Genomic DNA, 16988 nt, shown 5'->3' with positions numbered 1-16988 from the left:
TTTAAATATTTACAATAAAATAAAATATAAAAATAAATTAAATTTTAAAATATAAAAAATATTAAATATAAATTTGAATAATTTCAATTAGAATTACATTCTACTAGTTTAATCATTTTTAATTGTAAAATAATTCTATATTCTAACTTACTACTTTTATTTTAAACACAATTATACTTTCTTTCTAATATTTTACTCAATAAAGTTAGCATTCTCTATTTAATTACCTTTTTAGAATTTAATAAGATCTTAACTTAATAATTTATTCATTTAAAAATATGAATCTAACTTTTTGATGATGCATAAATTAACATAAACAATAATATGTTATTCTATCTATTTTTTTGGGTACCTTTTTAAAATTTCAATCAAACACTTTATTAGTTTATAAATAAATTTACTAGATGACCAATTAATTATTGATATAATCAGCTTTTTGTTTAATTATTAATTGAAATATTTTAATAATTGTGTATAACTATGAAAAAGATAATTTAATTTTAAAAAATAATTTTAACACTTTTTGAAATAAATTTAAAAAGTAACTATTACTTAATTTGAAATACAATCTAAAAGAAGATAGGTATACTATATAAAATTATCATTGGCTATAAATTAAGAATTTTAGAAAATACCATTTATTTTTTCATGTAGTTTTTTATGAAAATATACTGATAAATTTTGAATAAAGAAATAACATTTTAATACTTCTCTCAATATAGTAAATACATACATACACAAATAGGAAAAAAAAACTCATTTAAAAATAATTTATTTAGCTTACTGGAGATTAATTTATTAGATAACAAATTCTTTATGAAATTTACATGTTAACAAATATTCTCAAAAAATTAGGAGACTAATTGTATTGATTTCGAATTAAATAAATTAAAACTCATTCATTTCATTCATTCTATTTGTTATGTATCATTGATATCGATATATTCTACATCTCCTTCTTTTTCTTAGGAAATATTTAATGAATAGTTATTTTTCATTTATTCTTATTGAATTTTTAAAGAGTTGTTTCTTGACTTTGAGTAGGTCGCATCAGGTCTTTCTCTGTTCTGAGCTTTTTTGTTACAATTTTCTCCTTGTTATTTAAATTCGCTTATTGCACTATCTCTTTACTCATAATCATTATTAACGTTATTTTTTTAATTATTCTTATGATCTTAGTTTTTACTTTAATCATTGGTTTTCTAAATAACACTACTTTTTCTTTCTTTGTTATTTATTTAATCTTATTGATATATTTCTTGTTCGTCATCATCATCTTATTATTCTTCTTAATTTTACAAGTCATTGGTTAAAATAATTTACTTATTAGTATCAAAATTAAGGATATTTTAATCTTCTAGATTATTTTGAGGACTTCCTTTAGATAGATTATTTCTTATATCCATTTGTTTTTTTGATGACTGAGGTCTAGCAAATTAGTTTGAGAGATTTTTTTATCTTGTATTTTTGGAGCTTTCTCCCCCATTAGTTTCATTTAAAAAAGAATTTTATCTCTATTATTGATTTTTCTATTCTAAATCTAATTATTAGTGTTGAGGGATGTTGTTTTGTTGCTAAATTTTAGAATTGTCTTCTTTTTCTTTTTATGAATTTTTTTAAGACATTTAAATGTTTTCTTTTTCTACTTTATTTTAATCATCTATGCTTCTTTACCTTTATTCTATTTTTTACTATTTTTGAAATGCATTAGATTAATTTTCATTTACATCCTAGCTTGATTCATGCTTTGAAGGAATTCTACTTGAATTTTTTGATTGAATTTCTTAGCTTTAAGTATGAGTTGGGCTTTTATCTAATTTTTGATTTTTTCCATCTTCGTATTCTAATTCAAAATCTTCTTCCTCATATTTATTTACAACTTGGAACTTTTTACTTGGCAGATTAGAATGATTTGCTTTTTCATTATGAGAAAATGAAGATTAAATAGGTTTTTAATGATGTTTATTGAAGGGCATTTTTTCTTATTTAGACTCATCTTCACTTTCATGACTTTCATCAATCTTGTCAAGTAATTCTTTTTTATTTATCTAATAATCTAGATTATCATCCTCATAAATTTCTATCCAAGCTTCTTTTTTCTATATTATACTAAAGTCATTTGAAGGCTATTGAATTATTTAGTACTATAATTGTTTTTTTCCCTAGTCTGGTATTTCTATTTCATTTTTTAGACTCCATTTATCTATTTATTATTAAATAATTATTTTATATTTAATTTTGAACAAAAAATAAATTAAAAAAAACTTACCTTTTTTATCATAAGTGAGATTTTTGCCATCGTATTTCCACATAGAAACTAAATTTTCACAGAGTATACTTAAGGCTATTTAAGTGTCCTCAGATTCAAAATACGGGCCATAGTCTTGAATAATGGGCTCTACAACTACATAGTGAGAGACGTCTACTAGTTAATCAATAGATTTAAAATTAAATTACAACTACTAAGTATTCGTATTTAGTAATGTAGCTAGCATTCCTTATTTATTACCTAGAGATATATACACAAATTTTTATAATATTACAAAATTTTCTTCCATTTCTTCTAATTTTTTATTTTCCTTTTAAAGAAACAATTCTTCAGCAGGATACTCGACTACAAGCATATTTTTCAAATTCTTTTAGCTTTCAGAGCTATTTTTAGATGATGGAAGTGTAAAATTGCTTGAATTAGCGGAATAAAAATTTAATTTTGTAACTATTCCTTTTGGGTGCAAAGGTGTCTAAATTTATACACTATATCCAGAAAAATTTTGTTCTACTACAAGACATTTCTTCTCAATATCAATACTTAGAAGAGGTTTAAATTTTTTGAATAAAGTTTCTAAGTTATATCTCAACATTTGTAGCTTTACTTCATTTAATTCTTGAGGATCTTAATAATAATACTTTTTAGACTCTTAATGAGTCTAATACTTAGAATCATCTTCCTTAGAAAAGATTTCTCTTAAGTTTGATAAATTTATATAAAATCTGCATTAATCTTCCATTTCAACTCCTTATCCTGATTGAATATCTTAAAAAGCAATAATTAAATTATAAGTATTTTCATCAAATACACAACACATTCTACCTTTTTGAATAGCTGAAACTAAGCTGCTCTTAGCTCTTACAGCGCTATTCATGTAAGGAGAAACAATTTGATACTCAGCTGGGATTTAAGTAGCAGCTTCTATGTTTCCAGACTGTGAATGAATCCTCCTTTCTTAGGATTTCGAAGGTATTTTATTTACATAATAAGCAGATTCACCTCTTTTTTGCTAGCTTAGTTAGCTTTTTTAATTGTTTTTTTCTAAGTTTGTTTGATCGTCTTTTATTGTTTCGAAGTTCCACTTTTTATTTTGATTTTTTAATCTTTCATTTTCTTGTTAACTTAAAACAATTTTTTATTTCATTTGTTCTAATTTTTATTTAAAATTATTATTGTCAATTTCTTAGCCATTTTTGCTAATACTTTTTTCACTTGAATTGTGTTTCCCTTAAGTTAAAACTTTTTAACCTTAGCCGTTATATAGAGTATTTACTTTATTCTTGTCAAATTTTGGATTTTCTTAGTGACTGTTAATGCCCTCTAAGTTAAACATTTTTTCATGCTTTTCCTTGTCAGCTTATTTTAGATTTTTTGTGCTTGTAGATTTTATTACGAAACTCTTCTTTTAATTTTATTATTTTTCTCTTTACAAGTAATCTTAGTACCTATTCGTTGCTTCGATTACTGTATCTGGAATTAACAATTTAGGGTTAACTTTATACTTTCTTCCACCAACTTCTTTCTTTTAAGGTGGTGAATCTAATATTTCTTAAGCTGTCATAGGTCTTATAGTGCTTTGCTTTGTATACTTTCCTTACATTTTTTTAGCTAAAAAGAATGCAGGATGATTTATATCTACTGCTTATTGCTCCTTAGAATCTTACCCAGACTTGTGTTGTGTTTAGCCAAAATAAAGATCTGAGCCACCTTTTTATCTTTAATTTTAGTTACTTTTATTTCTCCTTATCAACATTTGATCTATCTCAAAAATATTTATTTTCTTCTCTGAGCTTTTAGGTGATTCCATTATATTTTCAATTAAATCTGAAGCTTTCGAATATTTAATGTTTTTATTATTATTTTGCTCTTAATTTTCAAGAGTTTTTTATTGCTTAATCTTAAACTAGTGCATTTCTTTAAGATTATCAAAATACATCTAATTGTATATTTGAGGCTTTTTTTGAGAAATACTTGATTAATTTTTTAAACTTTGAGGAGGTTATTATTAATATTTATTTTTATATAATTCTATTCTGGCTTGAGTGTTAGGTATATACATTTCATTTTAACCTTCTTCTCCCTCTTCATCACTATAGAGCAGATTATATATATTCAAGTTAATCGCCTTCATTTGTTATTTATAGTCAATCACAGTTCCTTCAAGCTATTTTTTTAACATTTTTCTATTCTTCACTTCTTCTTATGGAACAATATTTTTCCTTTGCAGCTAAATGTCATTATTTTTAAAGCTCTGTTTTTGTTCTTTTTATTCTTCTGCATTAAATTCTTCAATAGAATTTTATGTATTAATTGCAGCTAATTCATTATTATTATAATTATTTTATATGGAATTAAGATCTTTAGAATAATATTCAGGACTTTCATTTATCTTATTATGAAATTTCTTTTACTTTCCTTAATCCATGTTATTTGAATTGCTAATATGCAACTAATATTTCTAAAATAAATATTAATTTTAAGTTTTGTAAATAAGCTAAAATTTACTTTGTTCACAACTTAAAAAGATTAGTAAAATTAAGTTGTCAATGGATGATTATCTCCTAAATATTCTTTGACAATCGTGTATGCATTAAAAAAATTCTTAATACTTCTATCAAAAAGCTTAAAATATTATTCTTCAGTTGCCAAATTATGATATGCAATTCCTAATTCTGTGGCAATATCTTAGAATTCCAAATTTATCTATTTTGTTTGTTCTTCTCTTTAGTAAAAATCTTCTTCTAATTTACTATTATCTCCCATTGAGTTTGATAGCATTGAATTTTTAAAGTTCTTCATATTTAAATATTTTTCTTGGTGTGATTTCTTTTGCTCGAAGACTTTTTCAAATTAATTTTTAAGCTCTTTCACTGATGCCTTTGCACATTTAATAGCTTCTTAGTGCCTATCATACAAAAACTTATCAATAATTAATTAACAAATTAATAGAAAAATATTACCTTCCCATTTCACTAAGAATTGCGCTTTTATTTAAAAATGTTATTCCCATATTCGTTGTTGTCTAATTTTTGCCATACACATTTTCAGCTTTTTCTAGTAGTTTTAAGGCTCTTTTCTAGTCTTTACACTTACGAAAATAGCAACTCAAGTTGTTGTAAGTTAAAATTTACATGTCTGGAAACCCACTAAAAGTTTATACTAATATATCACATTCATTTAAAATAATGAGACTCATATCTAGCTTTTCTTGATTCAAAAACGAAATTGCTACTTCAATCAACTACTTCAAGCATTTTCTGAAATATTATGCGAAATTCTTCTAATTATGATGATTGAAATACTCATCTAAGCCTGTTGTTTTGATTTAAATAATCCAAAATTAAATTAAAAAGCCATAAAAATGTTAAATTTCTACTACAAAAACATTAAAGAAATTGTAATAATTTACATTTTTTTAAGTCTTTTAAGCATTTCTCTATATTATCTTAAGAACTTTATACTTACTATAATATTTAATCTATTAAATTTTAATAATCCTCTTCTTTGGTGGCCTTTTCAAGCACTATATTACTAATTTTATTAAAAAAGTAGATGCATTTCTAAGCATATTACTTTTACTGGCTTTTTGATATTATAAATGCAAATAAAAAATATTTACTGCTTTTCTTTTACATGATCCTCTTCTACTCCATACTATTCAAAATCTGAAGAAAATTCTTCGATGTGCTCAGACATTTTATCTATAAATCAGCTTAGTTACAATGGCTTGCTATTATAATAATAAGATTAATTACAGCTAGCTAAATTGATATGATATGATATATTTTGCTAATTATTAAGTAATTATAATTCAAAGAAGACTTGATTTATATTTTTCAGTTTTATTTAAATATTGATAATTAATTAATTAATTGATAAATTAAATCTTATAATTAAGATTTTAATTAAACATAAAAATGTAAGAAGTAATAATAGATTTATCATAAAATAGTAGTTTTTTTATATTAAATCATTAAAAAATAGTAAAATATTTTTTAACCTTTTAAAAAATAAGCAGTTTAACTGCTAAAATTATTTTAAATTATTTTTGTCTTTCTATGTAGTATCAATCTAAAAAAAATAGTAGCTGCAAAGTTTGAATAAAAAACATAAATTAATTTAGATGATATCATAATTATTTCTTTAAATTATTTAATTAAATACTTGTAAATAGATAACTTACTTTCAATAACTATTGATTTTATAAATTAATATCAGGCTAAACAAAATTTAATTTTAAATAAAAATATAAATCAATTTAATTAATTTTTGATTTGATAATTATTCTTTTAAGTTCTATTATTAAATATATTTATAAAATAGTCCTACTTTTGTTCGTTATTTTTTAAGTAATTGTTTATTAGTAAAATAAAGCAGAAAAAAAGAAAGATTTTTTCCTTAAATAAAAATTAATTTTAAATTTGATATTTGTTTCTTTTAAATTTTACCATTAAATACTAGAAAAGACTCATAATGTTTATAAATAATAGGTAGTATTTTTTGTTATTATTTTAGAAATTAAGCTTTAGCAATAGATAATATATTAGCTTTAATAAAAAATACATTAATTAATTACTAAAATAGATACGTTATTTATTTTTTGGTGATTATAAATAAAACCATTTATTAAAAATTGAAATAAGATATTTTATAATTTTTATTTATAATTAAATTTCAAAAGTTTTTTTTAGTTTTATCTTTTTTTTAGCTAAGCTCAGGTAAAACGTAAGAAGGAGGATTTTTAGAATGATTAATTGTAGACTTTTCATCTTAGTTTTAATTTATAGATAAAGGTAAATTTGTTTTAATTTAATGTTATTCTTATTCTGTAACTCTTTTACTCATTGGTAAGTCATAAATTTGTTAATAGGTAACTTCTTCTTAATTTAGATGCTAATTAGTCTTATTCTAACAGACATTCATTTTTAAAAAGTTTATGCCATTATCAATTGAATTGTTATTCAAACTATTTGAAACAATGCTTTTTTTCCTAAAAGATACTTATTAGCTATCTTTTTTCCTTTCAGCTTATTCTTATTTATTGAGTTTACTTAAATTAGCTTAATTAAATGAAAAACTCTCATGTTAATCCAAGTCTTTTCCATTTAAAATTTTTTATTAATAGCTTTTTCTTGCACTTTTTTCTGCACTTTCCTGATTTTTATTAGTTGAATTTAAATAATATATTCCTACTTTGTTTTTTCTAATTGTAGGGCTTTACTCAAAATCTTGTTCATAGTTTCTTCTCTTGTTATCAATAGTAGTGAATTATTACTATTATTAGCTTTACTTTTTCTACTAAACAATTTACATCATTCTTTGATTTATCAAGTCGAATTTTTTTGTTTTGATTGTAGAAATGTCTGAATAAATATCATTTTAATTTATTTCATTATCTTGGTTTTCTAATTGTTCTAAGTAAATTTATTAATTTTTGTTTTTATTAGAAATTTGTTCAATGCTTTTTTCAAAGTTTTTATTTTAGGCATAAGAATAATTTACTGAGCTACTATTGCTTTAATATATAGGCTATGTTTTTGATTATCTGTAGATATCAATTATATCTTAGCTGTTGTGTAATCCAGGAGATTACTCAGTATGCTTTAACTCATTTCTGTAATAATATTTTTGTTTGCTTATTCCTTTTTCATCTTCAAAAAAGTTTTTTACCTAAATAGAACCACTGACTTAAGAATTACCTTCTATATTTGCAGACTAGATTTTTTAAAAGAAAATTAAATTTAGAATTAAAGTTAAAAATAAAATAAAAAATTTTACAAAATCTTTGCAATTATATTTGGAAGCAGAAATAGAATGGTTTTTTTAGTAAGAATTTTATTGCTTCAAAATTTAATTTATTGTTAATGTAGATTATTCTGGCTAGGTACAGTTACGCTATTCAATAGACTATAAATAATGTATTGAATTTATATTAGATTAGGAATAATTTAGAGAGTCACCTTTTTAATACTTTGTTTAAGGTATTTATTTTTATATTTATTCTTTACTTTTAGCCTTTTCATATTTTATTTGTTCATATTACTATGCAATTTAACGAAACTCCTTTTGTTAGTCATAGCAAAGGTCCTCTTCTTCTTCCTCTTCATCCTTCTCTTTTAGTTAAAATTATTGTAACTACTGTGTATCAGGCAAAGACAGTTTTCTTTATCTCAGACTATCACTTCTCTACCTTGTTGTTGTATGACATTCATTTATTTTTGATTGCTAAATGTCATTATTTATGCTTGGATGTTACTTAAAAGTAGGCACAAATAACATTTAATTTTCGGATTGTTTATATCTAGTTGTTCTCATAGCACTTTATGCTCGTTTTTAAACTATTTTAGGTTTAGGAGGAATATTTTCAGTATTGAGGTCAGTATTAATGTGATTCTTAATTAGGTTTTATATTTGTTGTATGTTTAAATGTTGCTTTTAAGCTGTTGGAATATTTTTTTAGGAACTTTTCTTCATACAACTGGAGCTAGGCTTTTTATATATTTTATAAAAAGTTTAGATAAACTAGAAATGCTAATATATTTTAAAAAAATACTCTTTAAGCTATTATATTATGATCTTTTGTAGCAAAGTTAATCAGTTTATAACTTCCGTCTCTAAGTGAATCTCTCATTCCTTAAAACTCTTCTTAATTAATTTCATTTACGATTTCCTCATATTTAGTATCTTGGTAAACAAATGACTTGTTTCCTGGTAAAAGGCTTTATTATATCTTTATGCTCTCTTAACTGCCTTGAGGATTATTAATACACTTTGAGTTTGATAAAGGGAATCTAGTCAATCTTTTAATTATTTGCTTTTTTTACTGATAATCCTACTATTATTGATGAGAATTGATATGAGGTTTTTAAGTGTAGAGCTTCATAAACATTCTTCTATTTTCTTCTGTTATTTTAGCAGAATTTTGCTACCTCTTCTTGACTCTAACCAGTAGTTAATTGTTCTACTTTAACTCATATTTTTACTCCTTTAAAGTAACTATATAGTATTTATGAAATAATTTTATAAATTACAAGTAGCAAATTTAACATTAAATTAATATTTTAAGATAAAAATAAAAAAATTACTTTCATTTTAAACATCTTTAGCAGATATATCAACTATCTTTTTATATAAAAAATTATTTTCTTTTTCAACATTGTTATACATTCTATATGATTTCCATGGCATATTAGTATAGGTCTTCTAGAATAACTAAAAAAGAAATAATTTAGGCTGGATACTTTAAATTAAATAAATGATAAAACTACATCTTTTTCAAATTAGGATTAGCTGAAATCTTTAATTTAGCTAAATTGCTATGATTTTTATTACTCGTTCATGTATTAACCTTGAAATTAAGAACTTTAATTGCTAAATTTTTCAGATATAATTAAAATTAATTTGATAAAATTTTATTAAATTTTTGTTGTGTTTATTAAATAAATATCAAATGATTGATTGATAGATTGATTGTTCGATGGTTATCGCCAACAGCTAAATAATTATAATTCAATCAATATCCATTATTTTGTTTAGATGGAATCAAAAAATTAAATATTTTTAATAAGATTAATAAAAACTGATAGAAATTATATTTATTTTTAAGCAAACATATAAAAATAGATTAAGAATATAAATTTAATATTTTAGAGTTCACTTGCAAGACTATTCAATATTCTTTGCTTAACTGCTTGTTTCTTTACTATTTTCTTTTTTAAGCATAATTTAGCTTTTAAGCATTGAGCTTCTTGATAAATTGCCTTAATTTTGTTATTTTTAAATAGATCTATTAACAACAAATGATTTTGATTCAGCATTGCTTGTAGTATTAGCTTAATTAAAACTTGTTGTTCTATCTAATTGGCTCTTTATTTAAGTAAATGTTTAAATAAATAAAAATATCTTAGATTTTAAATATAAAATTAATTACTTTCTTCTGCTATTAAGAGACAAAAAATGAATTTTTAATATGAAATTGTTGAGAATTTCTGTCTTTTACTTGAAATTCTTTTTATTTCATTTATCTTAATTAAGATTAATGAATTTAGTAGCTTTTGTAAAATGATTTATCATCAAACTGCTCCAAGTATTTAGTGAAAGAAATTTAAGAAATAACCTGATTGTTATTATTTAAACCTAAACGAGGCTTAATATGACTTGATTTTCTCATTGATTTATCTGTTATTTGAGATCTATCGTTTTAATGAGAAAAATTTGTATTTAACATACCCGTTTGGTTAAATTCCCTTTCAGTGGCATCACTATTATTGTATTAGAAGCTCTTGATAGAATTATGTTTAGTTGTATTTGATACAGCTGAGAAGGGTCTTTACTAATTTTTTGCATAATGTGATCTCTTAGATGTCAGTAAATTCGATGCATTTGTGTCGAAGTTAACACTACTTATAAAAGACTTGCTACCTCCTAGATTAACTTGCCTTTAACTAGTAGACATATTTTCATCATTATGCTATTTAACTTTTTCCATATTAAGAGGCATTTTTAGTACCATTTTTTTTTCTTCCGTTGTTTATTAGATATTTTAGGTATTATTTTTAGCTTTTGCCTATTCCTCTTACAAAAATTTAAGATATTCAGATCTACTAAGCTTGTGGTTTTACTCTTCTGATTATGAAGTAGGAATTCTATCAAGGTCTTAAAATTAACTATCATTATTTTTGAAAGACTTATCTGCTTTATTACTTTCTACTGTCATCGATTAACAAATCATGGCTATAACAATAAATTTAATTAATATATATATATTTTTATTTGATATATAAAATTTTAAATACGTGTTATCTTAGACTCAAATTCTTCAGTTGCCAGTAAAATAGAATGATATTCCTCTCTTTTAATGCTATCTTCAAAATTTTGTATAGTCTTAGATTTAGAAGACTAACTTTAATTCAAAATCGAACTGTTTTCTTTGTGCCTTAGGCTTTAAAGTTATGATGTTGAATTTAAGTTTTATGCAAAGTTATTTTTATTTATGGACATATTCAATGATGATTATTTTTCAGATTTAGATTAACAATTTCCTAGACGCTCAATAAAATCTAGTTTTTAATAAAAATTAATATAAAAAAATATAACTAATCAAATATATAAATAAATAAATAATTTAATAAATTTACTCTTTGAAATATTTTGCATGTGCTAAAAATTGAATGTTTCAAAATAAGGGTTGTTAATTTTTTTTTGTTTTCTTATTATATTTAGATAAGAGTTTGGATCTTCAAACAGATTTTCTATATTCTGAACTTGCCAATTCAGTTTCTAATTTAAATAAAATATATTTATGTATTTTAATATTTTACTTTTTATAATACCTTAACAAAATTCTTTAGGAAAGATAAAAAATTCTTTGTTAAATTGTGATGAGATCCTAAGTGATCTCTAGCATTCATATATGAATTAAAGTAGGACAAAAATGCCATTTCTAAATCGTCGTTTTTTTCATATTCAATGCCTAAGTTGTGCAAGGCCAAACTTTAATTTTAATGAGAATACAAGAAGGATTATGACTTTTTTCTAGTTTATCCGTCTGTTATTTAATTAGCTAATTTTTCATTAGATTCACTGAATGCTAAAATAGACTGTTTGAAAAATTTTATTGCTTATTCATTACTAAAAAAAAAAAAATTAATATTGTTATTTTTTTATTTAAGTAGATAGTGTATTTATTATTCTTTTAAAATTTTATATTAAATCTTGATGTAAAAAATCTTTTGCCAATTTTATGTTATTTATTTACTCGTTTAATTTAGAAAGTAAAGAACCTATGTTAAGATAAGTTAAACCTTTTAAGAAGGGCGACCCATGCTAATTAGAAATACTTAAAGCCTACTCGACGACTTGAAATGCGCTGTGATCATCTCCAACACTACGAAAATAGTGTCCTATAAATAGTAAGCAAGTAATTCTTATGTGATGAAATTATCCATAATTGTGAGGTTGTGTTAGATCATCTAAAAATATCAATAGTTCAATTGCACTTTCATATTCTTTTTAATGAAGTTATGTTTTAATAATCTACAATAGTTTGCTCAAGTAAAGCTAAGCAAATTACTCAAACAAATAGTTTGAATAATTTTATTTTACCTATTTTAATACTTTTATAAATTTTATTAAATGTGTAAAATAGAATAAATGTTAAATAATAATAATATACAAACAAGTTACTTTCTTTCATGCGCTCAATATTAGGAAATATGATATTTTATTAGATTGAATGCAAACAAATTTCAAAAGGCAACTAAAACTTTTAATTAACTTGCTCCATATCATCTATTTTGGAATTTTATGTTTCGTTATTCATAAAAAATTGTGTTTTATTAATCTTTATTGAATCGTTATTCATATTAGTGTAGGCTTATATATTTAAGTTATCACTAGTTTCGCTACCTTTTTAGAGCTAATCTAGTTCATTACTACCCATAGTTGGTTAAAGGCTCATTATTTTTAGATTAATTTCAGATAAAATGAAAATTTATAGCAAATTTTATTCTATGATAATATTATAAGTAGAAGTTATAATAATCTCCTTAAAGTGTTTATTTGTTTTAAGTAATTCTTATAATAAATAATTTAATTAATTTCGTTTTATTTGTTGTTAATGTTTAAATTATTTTCTTTGATTACATTAGGATTTGTTTGAGAAAGCAAAACAAATAGCTTTTAAAATAATTTGGAATTTTGTATTAAAGGCATTCATAAAAATAAATAACTAAATATAAGTTAAAACGATTATAATTTCAAATAAAAAGTAAGTAATCTATTTATCTATCTATTAGTATCTCAAAGGCAGATCAAATAAATAAACATAATTTAACCATATTTTTCAACTGAAATCGTGCCTGTAAATACGATTTTTTTATATAGAATTTCGATATTAGATTTTTAAAATATGAGAGTAGACAGTAATTTATTTAAATTTTTTCTGATTCATATTAGTTAATTTTAGGAGATATCTAACTTCGATATTCTATTTTAAAAGTATTCGTATATATCAATATAAGAGTATCAAGCTACTCTTATCTTAAAGCTTCATATAATTATTTTATAGTAAATAATAAATTATTTAAAAAGAAACTGTTTAATAGCAGATAAATTAATATTTATTAAATTTATTTTCCAAATTAAAAAGTATATATAAATTTTATATGGATTTTTCCTTAATATCAAATAAAAATATAATATAAAAAACATAACTTTATATTAATTATTAAATAAATAAATTATCATTTAAATATAATTTATTATTCAGTTTCTTTCTTATAAAAAATTAAATTTTATTTACAATATAATTAAAAAATGAATGAAAAGTATAGATGGATTGATGAACGGATGGAAGGATGGATGGATGGATAGTTATCATTTTAGAAAGGAATTAAGACCTTACACAATATGAATTAAAATAAATTAATATAAATAATTGAAAGATTTTATTAATAATTATGACGTGATTAATAGTTTGTTTGTTTGTTAGTTTGTTTTTTTAGCTGAGAAAAGTGTAGAAAGACATCACTAAAATATGGTGTATTTATTCATAAAATATTTTATATGCTATTAAATATCAGCTACTTAGATTTATTTTACTTCAACTTCGTTAGGTTTTATTTCCATCAATATGAAAAGTTTATTTTGAATACATTTACCAAAGTATATTTTAATGGAAAATGTAAAAAACCTTTAGTAATTGATCATCTCGTAAAAAGATTTAATTTCAAACAAGTATTTAGGTTATTAAAATCCTTTACCTTCTATATTTTTAATATCAAGATCTTTTTTAGAAAAGTCAGTAAATATATTATTTTTATCTAATTCTTCAAGACTTTTAATAATTTAAATATAAAGCTCATCATCTTAGTTTTTAAGAAATTAACAAATTAGATCATAATAATTTGTCATATGTTTAATTTGATTTTAAATAGGCATCTAATCAATTTCAAAGCTGTAAACTGATTTAAACATAAGTTTAATTAGATCTTAAAAGCGTATATCTTTATTTTCTTTAAAAATTTAAGTATTATTAGAATCAAGAGCTTACTTAAATAAAATGTCACAAAATAGAATTTTTGATTAATTTATAAATTTTGGTTTAACTACAATGCTAAATAATAATCCATATCTTTTTATTTCAAAAGCAATCTGCTAATTTATCATATCATCATTTAGATCGAAATTAAATTATGGCTAATTTACATTAAGACTCTCAAGATCATTTGGATCTTTTCCTATAAGATTCATAAAATATACCTACCTTAACAATTTCTAAATTTAACAGGTATAGCTTTTTAAATTCTTATAAAAAATATCTAATTTATCTTAATCAGTTAAAATAACTCGAATTTATATGGAATGACTCTATCTGTTGAAGATAGTACCAATAAAATTAGATTCAAAGGGTTCAAATATTTTCAAGGTTTAATTCTTAGTAGGGTTAAGAATATTTTCTAGTTAAGTAAAAAATCGAGAATATAATGTCTGAAGAGTCTTTAAATATGTATACATATATTAACAAATCTTATCATTGTATTAATATTAGTTTTAGAAAATGTCTTAAATGACATTTATCTGCAAGTTTATCACTCTTGTATGCTATTAAACTTTTTATTTTAAATCTGAAATTTAGTTTTCATAAATTTCTTTTTTTTATTTAATCTACTCAGGGTCTATATTCTATAATTGCATTTAATGAGAAATACTTACATATTCACTTATTTTTTTTGAAATTGTTTAACATTCTATACAGTCTTAAATATAAAACGTTAGCGAAAAAGGCATACTTTTATATATTATGAAAGGATTAGTTGCTATTTCTTAAAAGTAGTCATTTTAGTAGGTTTAAACCACTCTTGTAATATACAAACACACTGATCTATTTTATGGTAAATGCTTGATACGTTTACTAAAAAGTAAAAAATCAAAGTAATCTTCCATGTAATATTATTTGTTTTTATTGATATCGTAATTGATTAAGTAGAGTATTAAACAAAGTAGTTCTAGCTGATGAACTATAGGTTCATTCATACTATAAACTTGATTCATGAAAAAATTATCTTCTAGCATTTCTGGACTATACTTTTGTTATTCTTTATCTGTTATTTTCTAAATGAATTTGTTTATAAAATTTAATAAAAATTAATTAATTACTTTGATAATTTGTACTTAATAAAATGAGCTTTCATCTGAAATTTTTAAATTAATTTCTTTCAATAAGTCTGTATAAAGTATATTTGAGAGTCTTTTTTTAATTAAAAAACATTTTAGCAAAAAAATCCTTTTGTAACTTTTAGTTCTTGATGAAAATAATCATTTTAACTTTAAAAAATTCAAATAAACAATCTTAAATGTCATTAATATATTACCTTGCCTTAAATGTTTCTTATATCTAAATTTAATGCTGAGAAGAAGGTTTCTCAAAAAATTACAATTCTAAATCAATATAAATCCAGTTAAAGCTGACATTTTTGACTATAGGTGAGTACCTAAAGAAATCCTTTTACTATTTAAAGAGTGCGCTCATATGATATATTTTATCAATCAGCTTTTGAAGTAAAATATAAGGATTTATTTCTTTAAGCTCATTTTTATTGAGTTAAATTTTTAAATTTTAATTATCTGTTATAAAGTCTATTCCCTGAATTAAATAATGACTTATTCTTTCTGGCTTTTACTCTTCTCTTGAACCTTCTTCATTAAATTATATCTATATTACATATTGATCTCTTTCGTCATACAAATTTATATTATGTATTATTTCTTATGTCTTTTAAATCTGCATTTTAGCTTCCTATTTATTTTCAAATTATATTTATAAGGCTTAAATTTTATTGAACTCTTCTGATGTAACAGCAGAAGTATACTAGTAAGAAATCCTATTAAAAGTGCTATTTTCCTATTATATTTAACGCTTCCTTTTCTAAATATTTACTTATTTATTTTCCTCTTTTTCTCAATGTTTTGAAATTTAATATCTTTTTATTAATTAATTTCCAACATTCAAAACAAAGAAAGTAATTATTTATATTCAGTTTATGCTACTAAATTATGAACTAAAAATACTTCTCTTTTTTGTATATTATTAGTTGTCACTTGTTAATATTTTCATAATTTTGATAAATTTTATATTACTACAACAAAAAAATTTTTAAATACATACAGATTTTTTTGATTGTTTCAAAAGATATTTAAATAAATATGTACATTCTAAAATAAATAAATAGATAGATAGATAAATAAATAATTTATGTTTATTTGTTATAATTATGGTTTTCTTTTTTCAAATCTTAAAGTAGTAGATATTAAATTTATCATAATTATCATTTTCATTGTAAATCCTTGAATACAATTTAATAATTATTTTTAATCTCTCTTAATTAACATCACCTTTTCAAAAAAATTTTTTATGCTTATTAATTCAAAAGATTTTGTTTCAAGCAGATCTCTTGTTAAATAACTTCTTATAAATACAAAACAAGTCCATTTTATTAAATATTTACACATTTTAAATTTTTCAAAAGAATTTTTAAAAGATATTTAAATAAATATGTACATTCTAAAATAAATAAATAAATAATTTATGTTTATTTGTTATAATTATGGTTTTCTTTTTTCAAATCTTAAAGTAGTAGGTATTTAATTTATCATAATTATCATTCTCATTGTAAATCCTTGAATACAATTTAGTAATTTATTTTTAATCTCTCTTAAT

At 22.1% G+C, this 16988-nt stretch overlaps 4 protein-coding genes across 4 annotated transcripts; all 4 read right to left on the bottom strand. All coding sequences in view use genetic code 6, as the record gives it.

The window, feature by feature from the left end:
* Positions 1 to 908: 908 nt before the first annotated feature.
* Positions 909 to 5965, bottom strand: TTHERM_00732850 (hypothetical protein; the record flags this gene model as incomplete). The annotated part of the gene is made up of 6 exons (XM_001023683.2): positions 909 to 2203; positions 2270 to 4727; positions 4775 to 5174; positions 5230 to 5581; positions 5679 to 5800; positions 5889 to 5965. 6 exons carry the CDS (start codon positions 5963 to 5965, stop codon positions 909 to 911), a joined length of 4704 nt encoding a protein of 1567 aa, XP_001023683.2.
* A 978-nt stretch (positions 5966 to 6943) lies between these two features.
* On the bottom strand, positions 6944 to 9630 carry TTHERM_00732840 (hypothetical protein; the record flags this gene model as incomplete). Its single annotated transcript, XM_001023682.3, has 5 exons — positions 9538 to 9630; positions 9355 to 9481; positions 8823 to 9265; positions 8048 to 8758; positions 6944 to 7984 (listed from the first exon to the last, which is right to left on the bottom strand). The coding sequence occupies exons 1-5, from the start codon at positions 9607 to 9609 to the stop codon at positions 6944 to 6946; spliced, it is 2394 nt and encodes a 797-aa protein (XP_001023682.2). The 5' UTR covers positions 9610 to 9630.
* A 292-nt stretch (positions 9631 to 9922) lies between these two features.
* Positions 9923 to 12854, bottom strand: TTHERM_000732839 (hypothetical protein; the record flags this gene model as incomplete). The annotated part of the gene is made up of 7 exons (XM_012799883.1): positions 12455 to 12854; positions 12027 to 12384; positions 11602 to 11899; positions 11407 to 11548; positions 11065 to 11328; positions 10200 to 11002; positions 9923 to 10135 (listed from the first exon to the last, which is right to left on the bottom strand). The coding sequence occupies exons 1-7, from the start codon at positions 12726 to 12728 to the stop codon at positions 9923 to 9925; spliced, it is 2352 nt and encodes a 783-aa protein (XP_012655337.1). The 5' UTR covers positions 12729 to 12854.
* A 941-nt stretch (positions 12855 to 13795) lies between these two features.
* On the bottom strand, positions 13796 to 16058 carry TTHERM_000732838 (hypothetical protein; the record flags this gene model as incomplete). Its single annotated transcript, XM_012799882.1, has 3 exons — positions 13796 to 15382; positions 15428 to 15518; positions 15643 to 16058. The coding sequence occupies 3 exons, from the start codon at positions 16056 to 16058 to the stop codon at positions 13796 to 13798; spliced, it is 2094 nt and encodes a 697-aa protein (XP_012655336.1).
* Between the last annotated feature and the right edge of the window lie 930 nt (positions 16059 to 16988).

Source organism: Tetrahymena thermophila (assembly GCF_000189635.1).
Source record: "Tetrahymena thermophila SB210 genomic scaffold scf_8254417, whole genome shotgun sequence".
Taxonomy (NCBI): domain Eukaryota; phylum Ciliophora; class Oligohymenophorea; order Hymenostomatida; family Tetrahymenidae; genus Tetrahymena; species Tetrahymena thermophila.
Note: the sequence above shows the minus strand (reverse complement) of the source record. Positions and strands in the feature narration are given on the sequence as shown.